The sequence below is a fragment of the Onychomys torridus genome, chromosome 12 (genome assembly GCF_903995425.1).
Source record: "Onychomys torridus chromosome 12, mOncTor1.1, whole genome shotgun sequence".
In the NCBI taxonomy this organism is placed as follows: Eukaryota; Metazoa; Chordata; class Mammalia; order Rodentia; family Cricetidae; genus Onychomys; species Onychomys torridus.
This window is the reverse complement of record NC_050454.1, coordinates 62737655-62753893: the sequence shown is the minus strand read 5'-3', so window position 1 is coordinate 62753893 and position 16239 is coordinate 62737655. Positions and strand designations below refer to the sequence as shown.

Below are 16239 nucleotides of genomic sequence, written 5' to 3'. Positions count from 1 at the left end.
TTATTCTCCTCTGTTTCCCTTCCTGCATAGTGTTGAACACTTCCTTTGATTTTAGAAAAGAGCTTCAGTGTCGGTTGTTTCCCCCTATATGAACACCTAAGTTGCTAATATCTTTGTTTCCAAGTTTTGTAATTTTTTTTCTTTCTCTTATCTAATTGCATAGGACAGTAACTCCAGAGCAATGGCGGTGGTCAGACACCTCTTTTCTCATTTTGTTTCCCCTGAATTGGTTGTCATGCTTCAACTATTTGATTAATGTACATTCTACCAGCTTTCAGCAGAGATTCCATGTAATTCCTGTAGTTTCACGTTCACGGAAGCTTTCACTGTCGTTCTTTGTGCAATTACCTTTTGAATCCCCAAACTCCCGTCTTCATATGCTTAGACAGGGAGCTAAAGTCTCCATCCATTGCTTCAGGGCAGATGGGAAGTGGTGTGACCCAGAGGAGACAGTAGTCCCCAGGGTTTGGCTAAATTGTAGCAAAAGCCAAACAATTCAAAAGTTCCTTCCTGGTGGAGCCAAGTACTCTGTCATTCTACAGAGGAAAACTCAGGGAAGTGGGGAGGAGTCCGTCACCTCCCCACCCCCATCCCGTTTGGGGTGCCACCCTCGCAGATGAAATGTGAGCCTGGGTGGCCAAGGGCGCCAAAGAAGCTGCCTCTCCTTTGCTGGAGCCAGCACCTTTGGGCGGGACAAAGAGCCCCCGCCGCAGCTCAGCCAGGCAAGGACCACCGGCGCCCAGCTCTCTGCAGTCAGCTTCCTGAGGCCTCCGGCTGGGGTCATGGCCAGGACTGCTCTGGACCCTGCTCTCGGGAGCACATCCCTGTCCACCTGACTACCCTGTATCCTCCGCATCGCTCGCTGCTGGGTTTCCTGGCAGTACCTTCACTCCACCCTCTACCAGGTCCACCCATCTGTCCTACAGAGCTGCTTGGGGCCACCGGCTTGGATGGACGCGCTGAGGCTGCCGCGGCGTCCAGGGGTCTTGCTTCCGAAGTTGGTCCTGCTCTTTGTCTACACAGGTCAGTAGTAGCGGGAACAGGGAGAGGGGGTACTGGGGCTTAGGGCCAAAGCAGGATCGTAGAAAAAGCTGCAGTTCTCTAAGAGGCAACACCAGATGCTCGGACCCCCACCTCTCCTTTCACATTACTGTTCCGCTGTTTTGCTTTCTTGTCTGTTTGCAGAACAACCCAGAAACTCTCCTTTAAGGGATTTAATCAGACTAGTGTAAAAACACACCCAAGTCTTAAGTGAACCTTGCTGGAGGCCCAGCAGAGATTTTTTTTAATGTACTTGAAACTTAAAGGCGAAGTTATTCTAATTAAATGCATTAGTGACTTTTGCATTTCATCTCAGGCTTCTCACGTTCTGAATAATCCAGTTTTTCCTCTTAGAATTCAGATACTCTAGACATTGCCCATGTTCTTTAGAAGATCCACAAGGACTGGGCAATCATGTGCTGCGAGCTATAGGATTTGGGCGAGTGGTTCACCAGGGCCAGTACTAGTTTCTTTCTTTTTTAAATGTGATTAAGCACCTGTTTGTGCAAAGCCCCTCATTCCCCTCCTTATAATTATTCCTAGTGGCAATTGCTAATAATTAATGAGGCAGAGTGGTTTTCTTGTTCTGTGATTGACAGGGAGCCTTACATGGCCTTTCACTGCCTACTCAAGTATAAAGTTAATTACAAGCTCACTCCTTGTATCCTCCTGTTCACAGAGTGTGAGCTTCAAACATCTTGTGTTTCTAGCTTTCTATGACAAAGATTCATAGGTTGATCTCTGAGTCTGCAGAGCTGTTCATTTCTCCATACTTACCAAGACACTGCAACTGAAAAGATGGTCTTCGACCTTGTTAGTTGCAGCAAAAGAATTGAATTGCATCATTGCAGCAAAATAAATTCCTCACCCCCACCCACCCCCACCCCAGCTCTGCCAGAAAGGAGTCCTCACTTGTAGACAAATGTAATCTATCAAGATGCAAACTAGGGCCTAGAGTTGAGCACAGTTGGTCAAGTACTTGCCTACCATAAACAACAAAAAAAGGCTTGGCCTCAGTCCCTTGTACTTACTGCAGTAACCACCTGTGGTGACCCATGTCTTTTATCCCAGCACTGGGGAGGTGGAGGCAGGAGAATCCGAAGTTCCATGTGATTATCAGCTGCGTGGTTAGTTTGAGAAGCCCCCCACATCTCCCCCCCCAGGATATATGAGACCCTGTTTCAAAAATAAACAGATTTTGAAAAGCAAATTACTATCTAAAAGTTATATTAAAGATACTCTAGGGGAAATGCTGACTTTCTAATATAGAAATTACTGCAAGTAGAAGGAGTGCTTCTTATTTGATGAAAATAATTCTAACTAGAGTGATTGCAGCATTTCCGCTGCTTAGATTGTACAGTTTTCCGGTTTGGAGGTGCTAAGTATCAACTGCGTTCCTGGTTTTTACATCAGCTTCTCTCCTCTTGTTTCTTGAAAGGGAAGATTCTTCCCACCTCTTCAGTTTATCAAAGTAACACAAACACAAGAAAACAGCAAGAAGCCAATGAAGCTTTAATGATGTTCTTGCCCTGAGTCAGTAACTTCATGGAGCCACAATTTCCTCATTCTGAGTCTCTTCCCTGTGGTAGGCTGAGAAGCTTCAACTTTACACACCGGCTCTTGTCCTTTTCCAATTCTTAGGACTACAGGCACAGCTGCTCCAGTGTTCAGGGAACCGACATCACTGGACAGCAGTTAGGTGGTTTCTCTAGGTAGTTTTCCCTTTACAATTTTCTCTCCCAAATTACTATCTAATAAACTACAGAATATTTGCAGGACAACACTAGGCCATCTTGCTGTCTCGTGTAAGAAATGCTAAGTTGATGAATTCCTTGATGGAAATTCCTGAACCTCATACATCAGAGGCTGTGTTAACTTGGCCATATTCATTTGATACTAGAGCAGAGGCCATGCTCTGAGTTTTCGGAGGGTGGTAAGGTGAGCTCATGTATCAGTTTCATGCAGGAAAGTATGTATCATACAACAGGTACAATCTTGTACTAGAGCTATCAAAGAAGGTGACCATATTGCTATTTTAAGAGAGTAAGCCCTTTTGGGTAATGCTTATTTCATTCAATAAAATAGCCTCACAGACAGGCAAGGCTAAGAGCTCAGTCACTGTTCCCCTCGGAAGTCTCAGTAAGGAACGCATGAGGGAATAAGACCCTTAGAGACTAGAATAGCCCTAGACAAAAAAAAAAAAAAAATTAGGGTATAGTGTTAACACAGGCTGCATGGTAAAATGGATAATCCCCAAAAATGGATAGTTCAGTTTGGTTGGAATTAAGAGATGCAACTGGACACATAGGTTGTGGTTAGATGCCTGAACATTCAATAAATGAATTGATAGTTTCACAGCCCTCCCCGCACACACACACAAAGAACCCTAAGTGGATAAATTGACAATGGCCTAGTTATAATGCACAAAGTAAACACAGTACATTCATGTTCTATTTGGTTAAGCCAATAAGAGTAAATTCTTCTATGTTTAACACATTGTGTTTTTTCATGGAGGAACTTTTGGAAAGAGATCCTGATGAAGTGTTTATATTATTGTCCAACTCCCATTTCAGGCTACAGAGACAGGATTCTATCAAGGTTTTACCTTCCGGGCCTCAGCCTGTGGCTTCTGCCCCCCTCCCCTTTTCCTTCCTCTCTTAGCCTCAACTATAGCTGGCAGAAGCCATTTCTAAGCAAGGACTTTAAACCAGATAGTGATATCCAGTAATACACATTCCTGAAGGTGGGGTGGGCAAGTATGCTAGGAGACCCTCCAGATCACACCTTTCATTAAAAAATCCTAGATGACAGTTTGAATTCATTTTTTAGGGATAGCTGAATATTAGAAGTGATGTTGTTTTATCTTCAGAGGGCAACTGGACTGTTCCATTATTTCACAAAGGAGAAACAGCCCATACCATGCAGTCCAAACTATGATCTTCATCATTTTAATCTCAATATGAGAAAAAGTAACTATGATAACACAATGAGCTCTGAGGTCTGATTGAGACCTCAGTCAGGAAGGGCTATAATCATGAGTACATTCGTCAAACTACTACATTTACCGTTTTCCGTAGTTTAGTTCTGGGAAGTAGACATCAGTGCTAGAAAACACCATAAAAACTCCATAGTGAACAGTGTGTGACATGCGTGGATATTTGCTGCAGTAATTATTCAGTGTTTTGGCTAGAAAACCTGGGGCTTGGTTTCCTGTAAAGTTGGCTCACAGTGTTTTGATAACACCGTGTCCTTACGGCAGCGGTAACTAGTGCAATCAGGACAGTTGAATCCCTGAATTCCTGGCAAGCTTAATTGTGAGTCTCTGTTCCCAGCACACAAGAAGTGGAGTCTTGCCTTCATGATTTGGGTCGTTTTAAACAGTGTCACATCTCTGCTAAACTCTGGAGGTAGCTGACTTGGCAAAATCCTTGAATCAATTCAACAACAACAAAAAAATTGAGCTGGAGAAATTCAGTAGGAACACTGTAGAATAGGAAGCCTAAAAAAAAATTAGAGTGTCCTTGACATTCCAAAACTTGGAAACAAAGATATTAGCAAATTAGGAGAAGTGGCATATACCTCTAATCCCAGTGTTCAGAAAAGTCAAGAGATCTGGAATTAAACGTCATCTTCAGCATTCATGTAGCCAGTGCAGCCTGGGCTACACCAAGGTATTTCTAGAAAACAAAGTTTATAAAGAATGATGCATTTTCTTGAAAACGCTATTGGCAATACAATAACTTCTCTCTTGGAGCTATATGATGTATTATGTTTCACATGTGGATTTAAGTAAAATAGCAAAAATAATTTCCCTCTCCAGTCAAGTGGAGACCTTTAAAGTTCATTTTGTTGATCAGTGATATAGAAATAAAACAAAATACAGAAAGAAAATATGACCTTTCTCACTTGCTCCACAAAAACCAACAACAAATAAACAAAAACATTAATTAACCAGGTCAGACAGGATATATTCCATTTGGATAACATTTTAGGAAGACCTGACAGAAAAGCTCCCAAAAATTTCCTTTTTTTTTTTTAAGACAGGGTATCTCTGTGTAGTTTTGGTACCTGTCCTGGATCTCACTCTGTAGACCAGGCTGGCCTCGAACTCACAGATATCCACCTGGCTCTGCCTCCCGAGTGCTGGAATTAAAGGTGTGTGCTACCACCGCCCAGCTAATGTTTCCTTTTTTAGAGAAAGCGATAAAAGAACATGTAATCAAAAAGATAATACCTTGTACTTTCAATATTTTAACTTTGATAGGAAACCAAAAACTTCATATAATTTATATCATATAGTTGACATTATTTTCAGGAGCTGAATTGAAAATGCCTTATTTTGAAATTCTTGAACATACAGTATAAATTGTGAGACTATAGTACTTTTTAAACATGTACCCCAAACACATCTACCATAATTTTTACTGTTTGTTAAATCTCGATGTTAACTCTACACTGAGAAAGAAATCATTTAGGTGGAACAAAAAGCTCTTTAAGGTCAGTGTGATTCTTATTACATAGTTTTGTATGAATTTTCTTGTTGAAAAGCACATAAGAAAAGCAATGTGGTCATATTATCCTTTTAATCAGAAATTTCCTGCATCACATTGTATTGTTTTATAGTTTATTGAGTCTTCAATATGACATTAACTAAACGCTCAATTTACAAGTTATTTCTCTGAACACCTGTACCCAGATCATTATCTTCCAAGTGTAATGGATGGACAGTCTTCAGACTAAATTATGTAATTGTATGTATAGGAACTATAATTATGGAGGTAACAAACAACAACATAAAAGGAAAAGCATTAAGAAATTATCATGACAAATATACACATTAGATTTCAAGGACCATTGTTGGCATCATCCCTGTCAGTAATACTTTCCATTAATTGAGATTATTAGAGAATCAACACTCTAAAATCAGGAAGCTTTGTTGTTTAGAAACTATGATAAGAACTCCACTGGCCACTTTATTGACTGATGAGTTGATACATTACTGTCATCATAATCTTGTTCACCCAAAGCCAACTACATTCCAGTGTTCAGAGCAGGGACTTGGGAAGAAGGGCTTTATTTCTACTAGCCTAGAGTCTATTGGGGAGAAAGGCCAATTAAGACCCTTAGAAACGTTCTGGAATTTAGAGTGTGAAAATGAACATTTCTGTGTGCTAAAAACTGGTTGACTGATTTAGACACGAACAGAATAAGTTTTCCTTAAGCTGTGACTTCACAACTTCAACTGCTCTCATTTTACTTTGTAGAGGATTGCCTTGCTCAGTGTGGCAAAGACTGCAGATCTTACTGCTGTGATGGAAGCACACCCTACTGCTGCTCCTACTACGCCTATATTGGGAACATTCTCTCGTGAGTAGCACTTGAACAGTGTTCTTCTTCCTTTCGTCAAGTTACTCTTTCAAGTAACACTAAGTTACAAGGACAGACAAGAGAGTGAAGGTTGGTGCAGAAGATGGTGGCTCATGCCTGTAATTCCAGCACTAGGGAGGCTGAGCCAGAGGGATTGCCATGGTTTGAAGCCAGTCAGGGTAACATAATTAGTTCCAGTCCAGTCTCGGTTACTGCATGAGATTTCATCACACACACACACACACACACACACACACAAAGATCGGTTGTTGGTTATTTAACATCTTTACTAGAGATTCAATCATGCATTAATAGCTCATGTGTCATGTATTCCTTGACAGATGTGTAAATTAATAAAAATTACCTCTATTAGAAGAATTTTAAAGGGATCATTTCATTGTTTCTTGTGTGTATTATAGTAATGCCTTAAGTAATCATATTATTAATAACTCTTTCATGATATGCTTTTGTCTCCTGTGTTGAAGGATGTATAAGCTAACATTTGTTGTTTAATTATGGTCAGCATATTTTACCAACCATGCCCTGGGTTGTCTAATACATCCACGAGTTAAGGAAAAGGAGAGGTTGTAAATAAAGAAAACAACTACAGTAAAAAAAAAAAAAAAAAAAAAAACCCTCAGTTGTTTGCATAATGTATATAAGACAACTCAGAGAAATAAATTTGGAACCTAAATGAAGGCAGGCGTGAGTAATATATACACCGTACACACACATAAAGTACAGATGGTTTTAAGTGTGCCCTGTATGGGATTAAAAACATATTTTGGTGCTGCTTCTGAGCTGAGGACAATGGAAGTGAATCCTGCCTTCAATTATTTCGTAAGTGTGGGCTTGCAATTCCTCTGCCTACAAAGTTGACAAGTGAAAAACCAAGAGCTGGTAGGAGAGGTTCCCCTGCAGTGACGATCCCCTGTGGTCCCCTCTCAGCTGTGAGCAGTGGTCCAGGTTCTACCCTGTGCTACTTTCCCCTTTCACGTGCACACGGATGGGAGGAACTCTTCCATTCTCACATAGTTCTGCTTAACTCTGCCTTCTGAAGGCTCAAGAGCAAACAGGGAGTGTTGGGCAAGGTCCCACAGGCCCAACTGCTCTGGGAACAAGTCCATTGAGATGCTCAGCAACAAAACCCTCCGTTTCTTGAAAGGGAAACCTGTCAGAAACTTTCTAGAATCCATGTTAGACCTGATATTAGAGTTCTGTTTGACTATAGACCTCACTCCCAAAATATTTGGGGATATTCTTGGAGACTATTAGCTATAAAAGAAATGCCGGGATGAAATTTAAAATATGAAAGATTTAGTAGTTTTAAGTGGAAAACAAATATTCAATAAAATATAAACTAAGTAAAATTTCTGAATTTTTCTTTGTGGAAAATTCATTTGGAAAGCAATTAATTGCCTATCAGCATAATTTTTTTTACAGAAATGGGGTAACTCAAATATTAATCTATAATGATTTTTATGATTATGGATCACTTCATAGACCATAGATGATACAAAGCTTCTGATTAATGGTTTGCAATGATTTGTGATAATTTCTGAATGAACGCCAGGTAGATGTATGAGTGGAACCAGTGATGGGTATGAATGAGTAAGTCTGGGATTCTTTAGTCCTGCGGCCCTGAGGCTTCATCTGTGCACTCACTACATTCCAATACACATTGTGCCCAGTTTCTCAACTCCACACTCCCTCTCAGACAGAAATAAATATTACAGACTTTACTATTAACCAGAATATCTTAAAAATTGTAATTTGAAGGTATGCCTTCTGTGGCTTAGATTCGAAAAATCAAATTTACACCTTTCTGATCAACACATTTATCTGGGTTATTAGAGTCATGTGATTGTTATGTGCACAGGGGAAAAAGGAATTGTGTTCTAGAAGGGAAAAGTAAACACAGATGGCATTATATTTCAGGCAGTTAAAACTGAACTTTCTGTCAAAAATAGAAACTTCTGAGTAAATCTCTTGCTAAACAATTCTTAGGGAAAAAAGTAACTTTAAAGTGTTTTTCCCACTGGATGAAGGAGGATACATTTTCAGGATTTCCACTGATTGTTTTACATTTGAAAAGAGCTCTCAACTCCACCCAAGCTTTTTTTCTGTTACGCTGTAGTGGGGAAGTGGGGGGTGGGGAGATCTATTCTAGGAATGCTCACAAGAGATCTTTCGTGCACATGTTTCCCAACATTTCTGGCTTGGAATTCAAAAACTATGCTTCCTCTTTCTCAAGCATCTGGGCATATATACTGTTAAATAATTTGAACCATCTTAACAGGAAGCTAATTTGTTTCATTATCAGAAAAGTAGCAAAAATATCAATTGAGATAATAGAATATTGTCTTAAATAATTTTGTAAATTGGTTTTAACCTCATAGTTTATTTTCACAATGAAGATGTTGGTTTAGTTTTCAATGAACTTTAAAAGAAATGAGGTTACTTAGGGCTTTCTGTAATGTCTGTAAATAGGTTAAGTGAGGTCTGTGGGGCCTTCTTCCTGGGGCCTCCCTCTGTCACTGCAACAATCACAGCTGAGGAGAGAGAGATGTGTTGCTTTTTTAAAATGTGTGTGTGTGTGTGTGTGTGTTAGAGAGAGGGTGGTGTATGTGTTTACAGTGACATGTTTAGAGAAAGCTTCATAAATGGCATTTGATAAGAGTTTTGAAGGAAGGGTACATGTTTACACAAATGAACAGTGAATGAAGGGAAATTCCTTCCAGACAGAGAGACTCCTGCATACACAGCCAAAGATAGAAGCAAGGAAATACTCTCTTGGCCAAACCCATCTTGTTCAAAGTAGCTGGAGGGGAAAGTTAAGCTTGGACTCAAAGACAGAAAATCAGGGGTCCAATAAAAGGTGAATTGTGGTTAATAGACTCTTTACTGGCTATGCCTCCTCAAATTCAAATGAAATAATTCCGTATTCCATGGTAAAAGTAGACATCTGGCTTTATGTAGTGTGGGCACAATCTTAGGTACCACTAAGAATGTAGAGTGCAAGATAATTCCTCAAATGGAGATAAATACAGGAGTATTCCATAGATGAAAAATCAGAATGTACACTCTGAGACTGGGCATTATGTGGGAAACTTCGGATAGACTCCATGACCTGATAGTTTTTTCTGTATTGAAGAGATTTTTGATAATATGAGCAGCCACTTGAAGTTTAGAAGCCTCTCTATGCTAAAAATAAATAAATAAATAAATAAATAAATAAATAAATAAATAAATAAATAAAAAGAGAATTTGGGTTAATTTGAAAAAAAATAAGGAATTTCCCATCAGATTTATTCATACTCATTGTTCAGCAACTCTCCTACAGAGAAGGCAGGACAGACACTGGATGGGTAGGAACAGAGATTCTGCACCGATTGGCACTCCCTAGAAGCTATGGTTTAGAGTACTCTTTAGAACTGGGAGAATCCAAGGGAGCACAGAGTGTTACTTAGTCTCTATTTATTATTATCCACTGTGGCAAACTAAACACTAAAATTTTCTTACTGAAAATAAAGACACTCTTCCATATCAGAAAAAAAAAATAATTGTACGATCTTAAATGTGAGACAGATCGGCTGGGGGAGAGTGTCAGCCAAAGCATCCGATATAGGACTTAAATCTCTGACTCAAAAATATTTGCTTTTCCAGTCCTCCACTCTAAAATGTAGACCAGTCCAAACACATCATCTACTAGAAAAAAAAAATCCCACAGAAAGAACTAATATTGGAGATCCTGGTGGGATTCGGTTTCTTTTCTTCTCAATGAAATGTGAAAGATGTATTACCCACAGTTTCACAAAGACAGCTAACAAATGCCACTACTGTGGTTTTAGAGCCCTGGTACGCATGAAAGCAAAAGGAAGCAAAAAGATAAAGGTTTTACATTTTCAAGTGACATTTGTGGTCCTGTGATCATTAAGTAGTTGAGGATGCTAATTAAACTCAGGAGACTTTTGCATCAGTGAGGCACAGTACTTAAACTGAAATGAAATTGTTTTAGTTTCAGCCATGAGAAAAATAACCGAAAAGTAAGCACTGAGCAACATGTTGCTGGGGGTCCCAGTTTGTTTTCTGCTCCTGTGACAAACCCTACAAGCAGAAGAAGCACCTTTGGGAAGGAAAGAGTTGATCTGCTTACACAGTCCTTCAGAGAGGAAAGTGAAATTGGGAACCAGGAGGCAGGTACTAGAACAGGGACCATAATGAAATGCTTTGCTCATCATGGCTTGCTCAGCCTGCTTTCTTATACAACCCAGGACCACCAGTCCAGAAGTGGCACGGTTCCCAGTGGGCTAGGCCTTCCCACATCGACCTCTAATCTACGAAATGCTCTACAGAGGTTACTCTCTGGGAGGTAATTCTTCAGTTAAAGTCCCTTTTTCTAGGTGACTCTACCTTTTGTCGAGTTGGTAAAAATAAATAAATAAATACTACAGTGAAAGTCTCATTTTTGTTTTAATAATAACACCATGATGAACAACAACAAGAACAAAAAGATAATGTTAAAATAAATGTAAAAAAATAATGTAACTGTAGCACTCAGGAGGCAGAGGCAGGTGGATCTCTGTGAGTTCGAGGCCAGCCTGATCTACAGGGCTAGTCCAGGACAGGCTCCAAAGCTACAGAGAAACCCTGTCTCAAAAAACCAAAATAATAATAATAATAATAATAATAATAAACCTGATTGAAAATATAACAATAATTTCTGTTCTATCAAAGAAGAAAGTAGATGTCTCCTAGAGGACAAGATTATATATTAGGGATTATTATATTAACAGGAAATATGAATGTGTTAATAAATGCAACTTTTCAGTCAAATTTATTATCTACTCTACTTGCCTTTGTATATGAAGTCTACTTATCATAAATATAATTTGCTTTAAGAAAAAAAAGTCAAGTTTCTGGGACATAGTCTCAACAAATTATTTGTACAAATGCACTCGCAACTGTTCAGAGGCCCACCCACATCATGCTCTGAGATGAAGCCAGGAATCAAACACTTGTCTGCGCATGTGTTACTTAGGAGCTTGTGGGTAGCAAGAGCTCTGAGCTGACTGCCTAGCCTGCTGTGGGAGAGAACGCTGAAAGACCGAAGAGCAGGCTTCACGCTGACCTGCGGATGCCCTAAAGGCTTCTTGAAGAGGAGTTTTTCGAAATTTGAACTCAAGGGCGAGGTGTGTTGCACAGTGGCTAGGGAGCTTGACTAACATGCACAAGGTCCTCACTTGGATCTCCAGCACTGCCTAACCCAAGTGGGGTGGTACATACCTGTAACGCCAGTATTTGGGAGGTGGAGACAGAAGGGTCGGGAGTTCAAAGTCATCTCCAGCAATGAAGAGTTCAGAGACACCCTCCCTGGCTTTGGGAGATTCTGTTGTAAGTAAATAAATCTCAAAAGTAAAAGGAATTGATAAAAATATATTCCACATTGTTAAAACACTTAGAAAACTAAGGATGGAGGGGAAATTTTGGTTAATAGATTATCTTCATGAAGTCAAATTATTTTGTATTAATTCCCATACTTATTGGTATGAAATTGGATGCCTTTTTTTAAAGCCAGCAGTGTGCCGGTCACTGTGGCTACTCAGCATTGTACCAAATATCTTAATCATTATGACCCACAGATGGTATAAAGAAGGTAAAATAATTGAAAAGGCAAAAACTACTGTCATTTATGAATGATGTGATTGGTAATACAAAGAGTTTTTTTAACTAACAAGAAAATTTCACAATTTGTGTACCAAAATTAGTAGACTGTTTATGCCAGCCACATACTAGGAATCCTAACTGTATATAAATAAACACCCCAAACCACCATGGGGCCATAAGAGAGATAAGTTGTTAACTCACCAGTAGAGTACTTGTCTTGTGTGCAGAATGCCCAGGCTTCTACCCCATCATTCATTTGCTTCCAACAAAAGACTCGGAGTAAATAGCAAGCAACTCCATATCTGCTCAACATTTATGGATCAATACAAACACATAAATGTTCAAATAGTATTATTGACTTTTGTGCCACTGTGACCAAAACACCTGATCATAGCCCACTATGCTTGGGCAAAATCTCATGAGTAGAAGAGAGTGTGTGTGACAAAGGATCTTCCTCACTGCTTGTTGGCAGGAAGCAGGGAGGAGACAGGCAGTGGTCAAGGATAATATACCTTCAAGGACCTGCATCTAGTGGCTACCCCTTCCTCCAGTTAGGCCCCACCTCAAATTCCCAGAATGTGCCAAAGTAGCACCACCAACTGGGTACCTAGGCTCTAACACACGTGCCTATGAGGACATTTCATATCCAGACCACATCAGGATCAAGGGGGAAGAGAGGCTGGCATCTTTCTGTGGGTGGGATAGTGTAGTAATGTCAATAATACTCGACTTTTCCAGTTCTTCCAGGACTCTGTCAATTCCATGTCATTTCAGTCAAAATCCTCAGAGCTGCTTTTCATCGAGTTTGGAAGACTGGGGCTAGGGCTTATATGTGATAAAGATCTCAGAAAACTGGGAACGGTTGTAATAAAAGGAAGGCAAACAGACATTCCCTGTAGGCATGATAGATATGAACATTTATCACACCCCTATGATCCCGGTTACTCAGGGGCTCAAAGCAGAATGGGCTTGAGCCCAAGGCTAGTCAGGGAAGCATAGTGAGATCCTGTCTCCAAAGGAAAAACAGTGCCTGTGAGATATCTCAGTGGGTCAGTGTGCTGGCTGAGCAAGGCTGAGTCTGATCCTTACAATCCACAGTAGAAAAAGAAAATCAACTCTAAGGAGTTGTCCTTTGATCTCCATGCAAGCTCCATGGCACACACACGGCTGTGATCACACACATCACACACACACACACACACACACACACACACGTAATAATAATAAGTATAGTAATAATAATAATACATTAAAAATAAAAATAAACTTTTTAAAAAATAAATTGTGCCTTATTAGATCATGGATAAATTGAAAGAATGTCAGGCTTGGAAATTTGCTGGCCTCAATTTGATAACCTTGAGAGAAACAGCCCTGGCAGCCTCAGGGAAGAGTGAGACTGGAAAGGAACTAGCCCAGTGGACAGACATCAGAGAGGAAGAGTTCATAGCTGTATGTCCAAACAGCCATTCTTCCCAGGCTAACGACACAAATGCAAGCATTTACAGGCTTTTCAAATGGGCAGACAGTGATCGTCTAATCTATGTCTTCAAAAGCTGCAAGAAAGGATTTCAGTGTTTTCCCTGTGAAGAAACAGTACAGGTTTGAGACTATGGTAGGTTGAACATGATTTAAATGGCACATGATGCGGTGTCTATGCATGTGTATAATCTTCCTTATATATGTGTCCTATAAGTTAAAGATAAATTTTTATTGTGAAAATCATATGAATTTAATTTGAACAGCACTTCAAATTTTGGATTTTTGCTCTTAAGCTTGCAATAAGGAATCCCTCACTAACTCATTACGGTAACAGCTGTAGCCGGCATAACTCCATCGTCCATCAGGTGGGCTGCAGTCAGCCCACCATCACCCCAGAAGCACCCAATGCCGCATGAGGCTCTGTCCCAGTATTTCTTGGAACTTATATGTTAGTCATTTCTGTTAGTGTAGCACAAACCTGGATACCCCCAACTTAATAAGAGAAAGGGCTTATCATGATCTGTACTTCCAGGTTTCCATTCAAAAAGGTTACTTTCTCCTGTTGATTTTTGAGCCCGAGGCAGCACAATTTATCATGACTAGAGTATGTAGTCAAGAAGGCCTGTTACCTCTGTTACCTCATGGTACCCAGGAAGGAACGAGAGAGAGATGGAGGACAGGGTGCGGGGGTTGGGGTGGGGGAGGCCAGGTCACAGTATAGTCTCTAAGGGCACATCCCCAACTTCCATTTATTGAATCTTACCTCTGAAAAGTCTCACATGTCCAATGGCATCAAACCAAGGAAGAAGCTTTTAACACATGGGCTTTGGGAGTATTCCAGATCCAAACTATAATACTGTGTTTTCACATTTCACCATGTCTTCAAAGTGCTCATCTCCCTGTGTGTGAGACAGTCACTCCTTGCTTTTTTTCTTTTTTTTAAGGAAGTAAGGCTTTGTCTAAGATAATTGTAGCTAACTCAATGTTAATTAAGTATACAGAGCTGACTTAAGGTCAGCTCGGCTGAACTTGAGTGTTCTATAGGACATAGGCATTCAACTTTCCATTGCATTAATAAGGGTAAATGAAAAGGATCCATCGCTGTCATTAGGAGGACCTCAGCTCTGTACTTGGAGAAGTTCCCTTTTTTGAGCTCAATATCTGGATTAAGAGCTCTCTTCTCTGCTACTATACCATTGCCCTTTCTCTACCCAGTTATCCATCAGTTCCTAAGGTCACTGTTTGCCCTTCTGTCCTCCAGGACTGCAAGGGTAAGAAGTTAGTGTGCCAACCCATCATCAAATCTCTTGGGGCTAGAGGACCAATAACATGTCATTTTAATGCTAGTCTCCATTGAAGCATAATACCTTGAGAGTGTGTGGGCATTGAATTATTAATATGCATCATCTGGATAAGTATTTATTTAGAAAACTCAAATCACGATTTGAATATGTTATTGGCTTCTGAGACTATCTTTCCATGGAATACAAATTAGGTATCATCACAGCAAAGGGTCTGAGAGTCACTCATCACTTCCTAATCACACTGTTTATGATAAATTAGAATTAGATGAGAGGGACTAGAGTTGAAACGCTGATTTGATTATAATGATTTAACGTCTGTATTTCGTGGTGAGTGTGCTCCATCAATGAGGCAAAGTGATCCACCAGCCACATACTGTTATGGCAACGGCTCCTATGTGTCTTTATTCACGTCCATAATTTGGGGAGATAAAGTGTTTTATTGAAAAGGGAAAAATTACATACACTGAGTGATTTTTTTTCTTTGCTCCATTGTATCTGAAGAATTCTGGTAGGCAGCTGTAGCCCAGAACACAGCCCAGCTGTTTCCCAACTGCTGAATGTTAGGAAGAACACAATTCATAACTAATGAAAATTTCTGCAGGCAAGGATAATCTCATAAAGTCTAATAGGATTCCATCTTGAAGTGCCACGAGGGGAAGTCTGGGCTATTTAACCCACAGAATATGTGCAACTCAAGACAAACAAAATTTGTGGTTTCTATATCATTGTGATGGAAAGGGGAAGAAAGAAGTAGACCTTACCTATAACAAGAGGAATACCTCATGCTTTTGTGCACATCACACAAAATTACAGAAAACATCACAAATTACTTCAATCACATTTCTATACACGTTTGCACTGGCAAGAGGTCAGCAGAACAGTATCTCTCCATGCTACATTTTGCAAAAACAATAACTACCTGGGGTTGTGGAGTGCCAACTCTAAAACGTTAAAAATGCATTCCTCCCCCACAGACATCAAGAATAATACTAGATCAGCCTCCAAGATATTACACACAGAAGAACTGTAGAGTTTATACATTTTTGTTTTTCTAAATTTATTTTTGATGAAAATATATTAACTGTGCAAGTTTGTGGAGTTCAGTGTTGGGCACTGGCAGAAGACACTCAGTGGTCAGATCTAGTTTACCTTCATCCATCCACTCCATCCACCTCCTACTTCATAACCTATGTAATTACTAGTCTATTTAAAATATGTTTTGAGAGCTTCTACATACAAATATGATGTTTTTGTTTCTAGTTTATTTTGCTTAATGCAGCCTACTTTATCTATTTTTCTATAGTATCCTGTTCTTTCTATTGCTGAATAGTGAATAATGAATATAATTTTTCATTCATTCATTCATCCATCCACCCATCCA

The 16239-nt window shown here is 39.8% G+C and overlaps 1 protein-coding gene across 1 annotated transcript in view; it reads left to right on the top strand.

The window, feature by feature from the left end:
* The first annotated feature begins 627 nt into the window (after window positions 1-627).
* The window catches only part of Cyyr1 (cysteine and tyrosine rich 1), a 100487-nt gene continuing 84875 nt past the window's right edge, over window positions 628-16239 (top strand). The window contains exons 1-2 of the mRNA XM_036204037.1: window positions 628-1023; window positions 6306-6408. Coding sequence (XP_036059930.1) covers window positions 951-1023; window positions 6306-6408 — 176 coding nt within the window. The 5' untranslated portion in view covers window positions 628-950. The remainder of the gene's footprint in view (window positions 1024-6305; window positions 6409-16239) is intronic.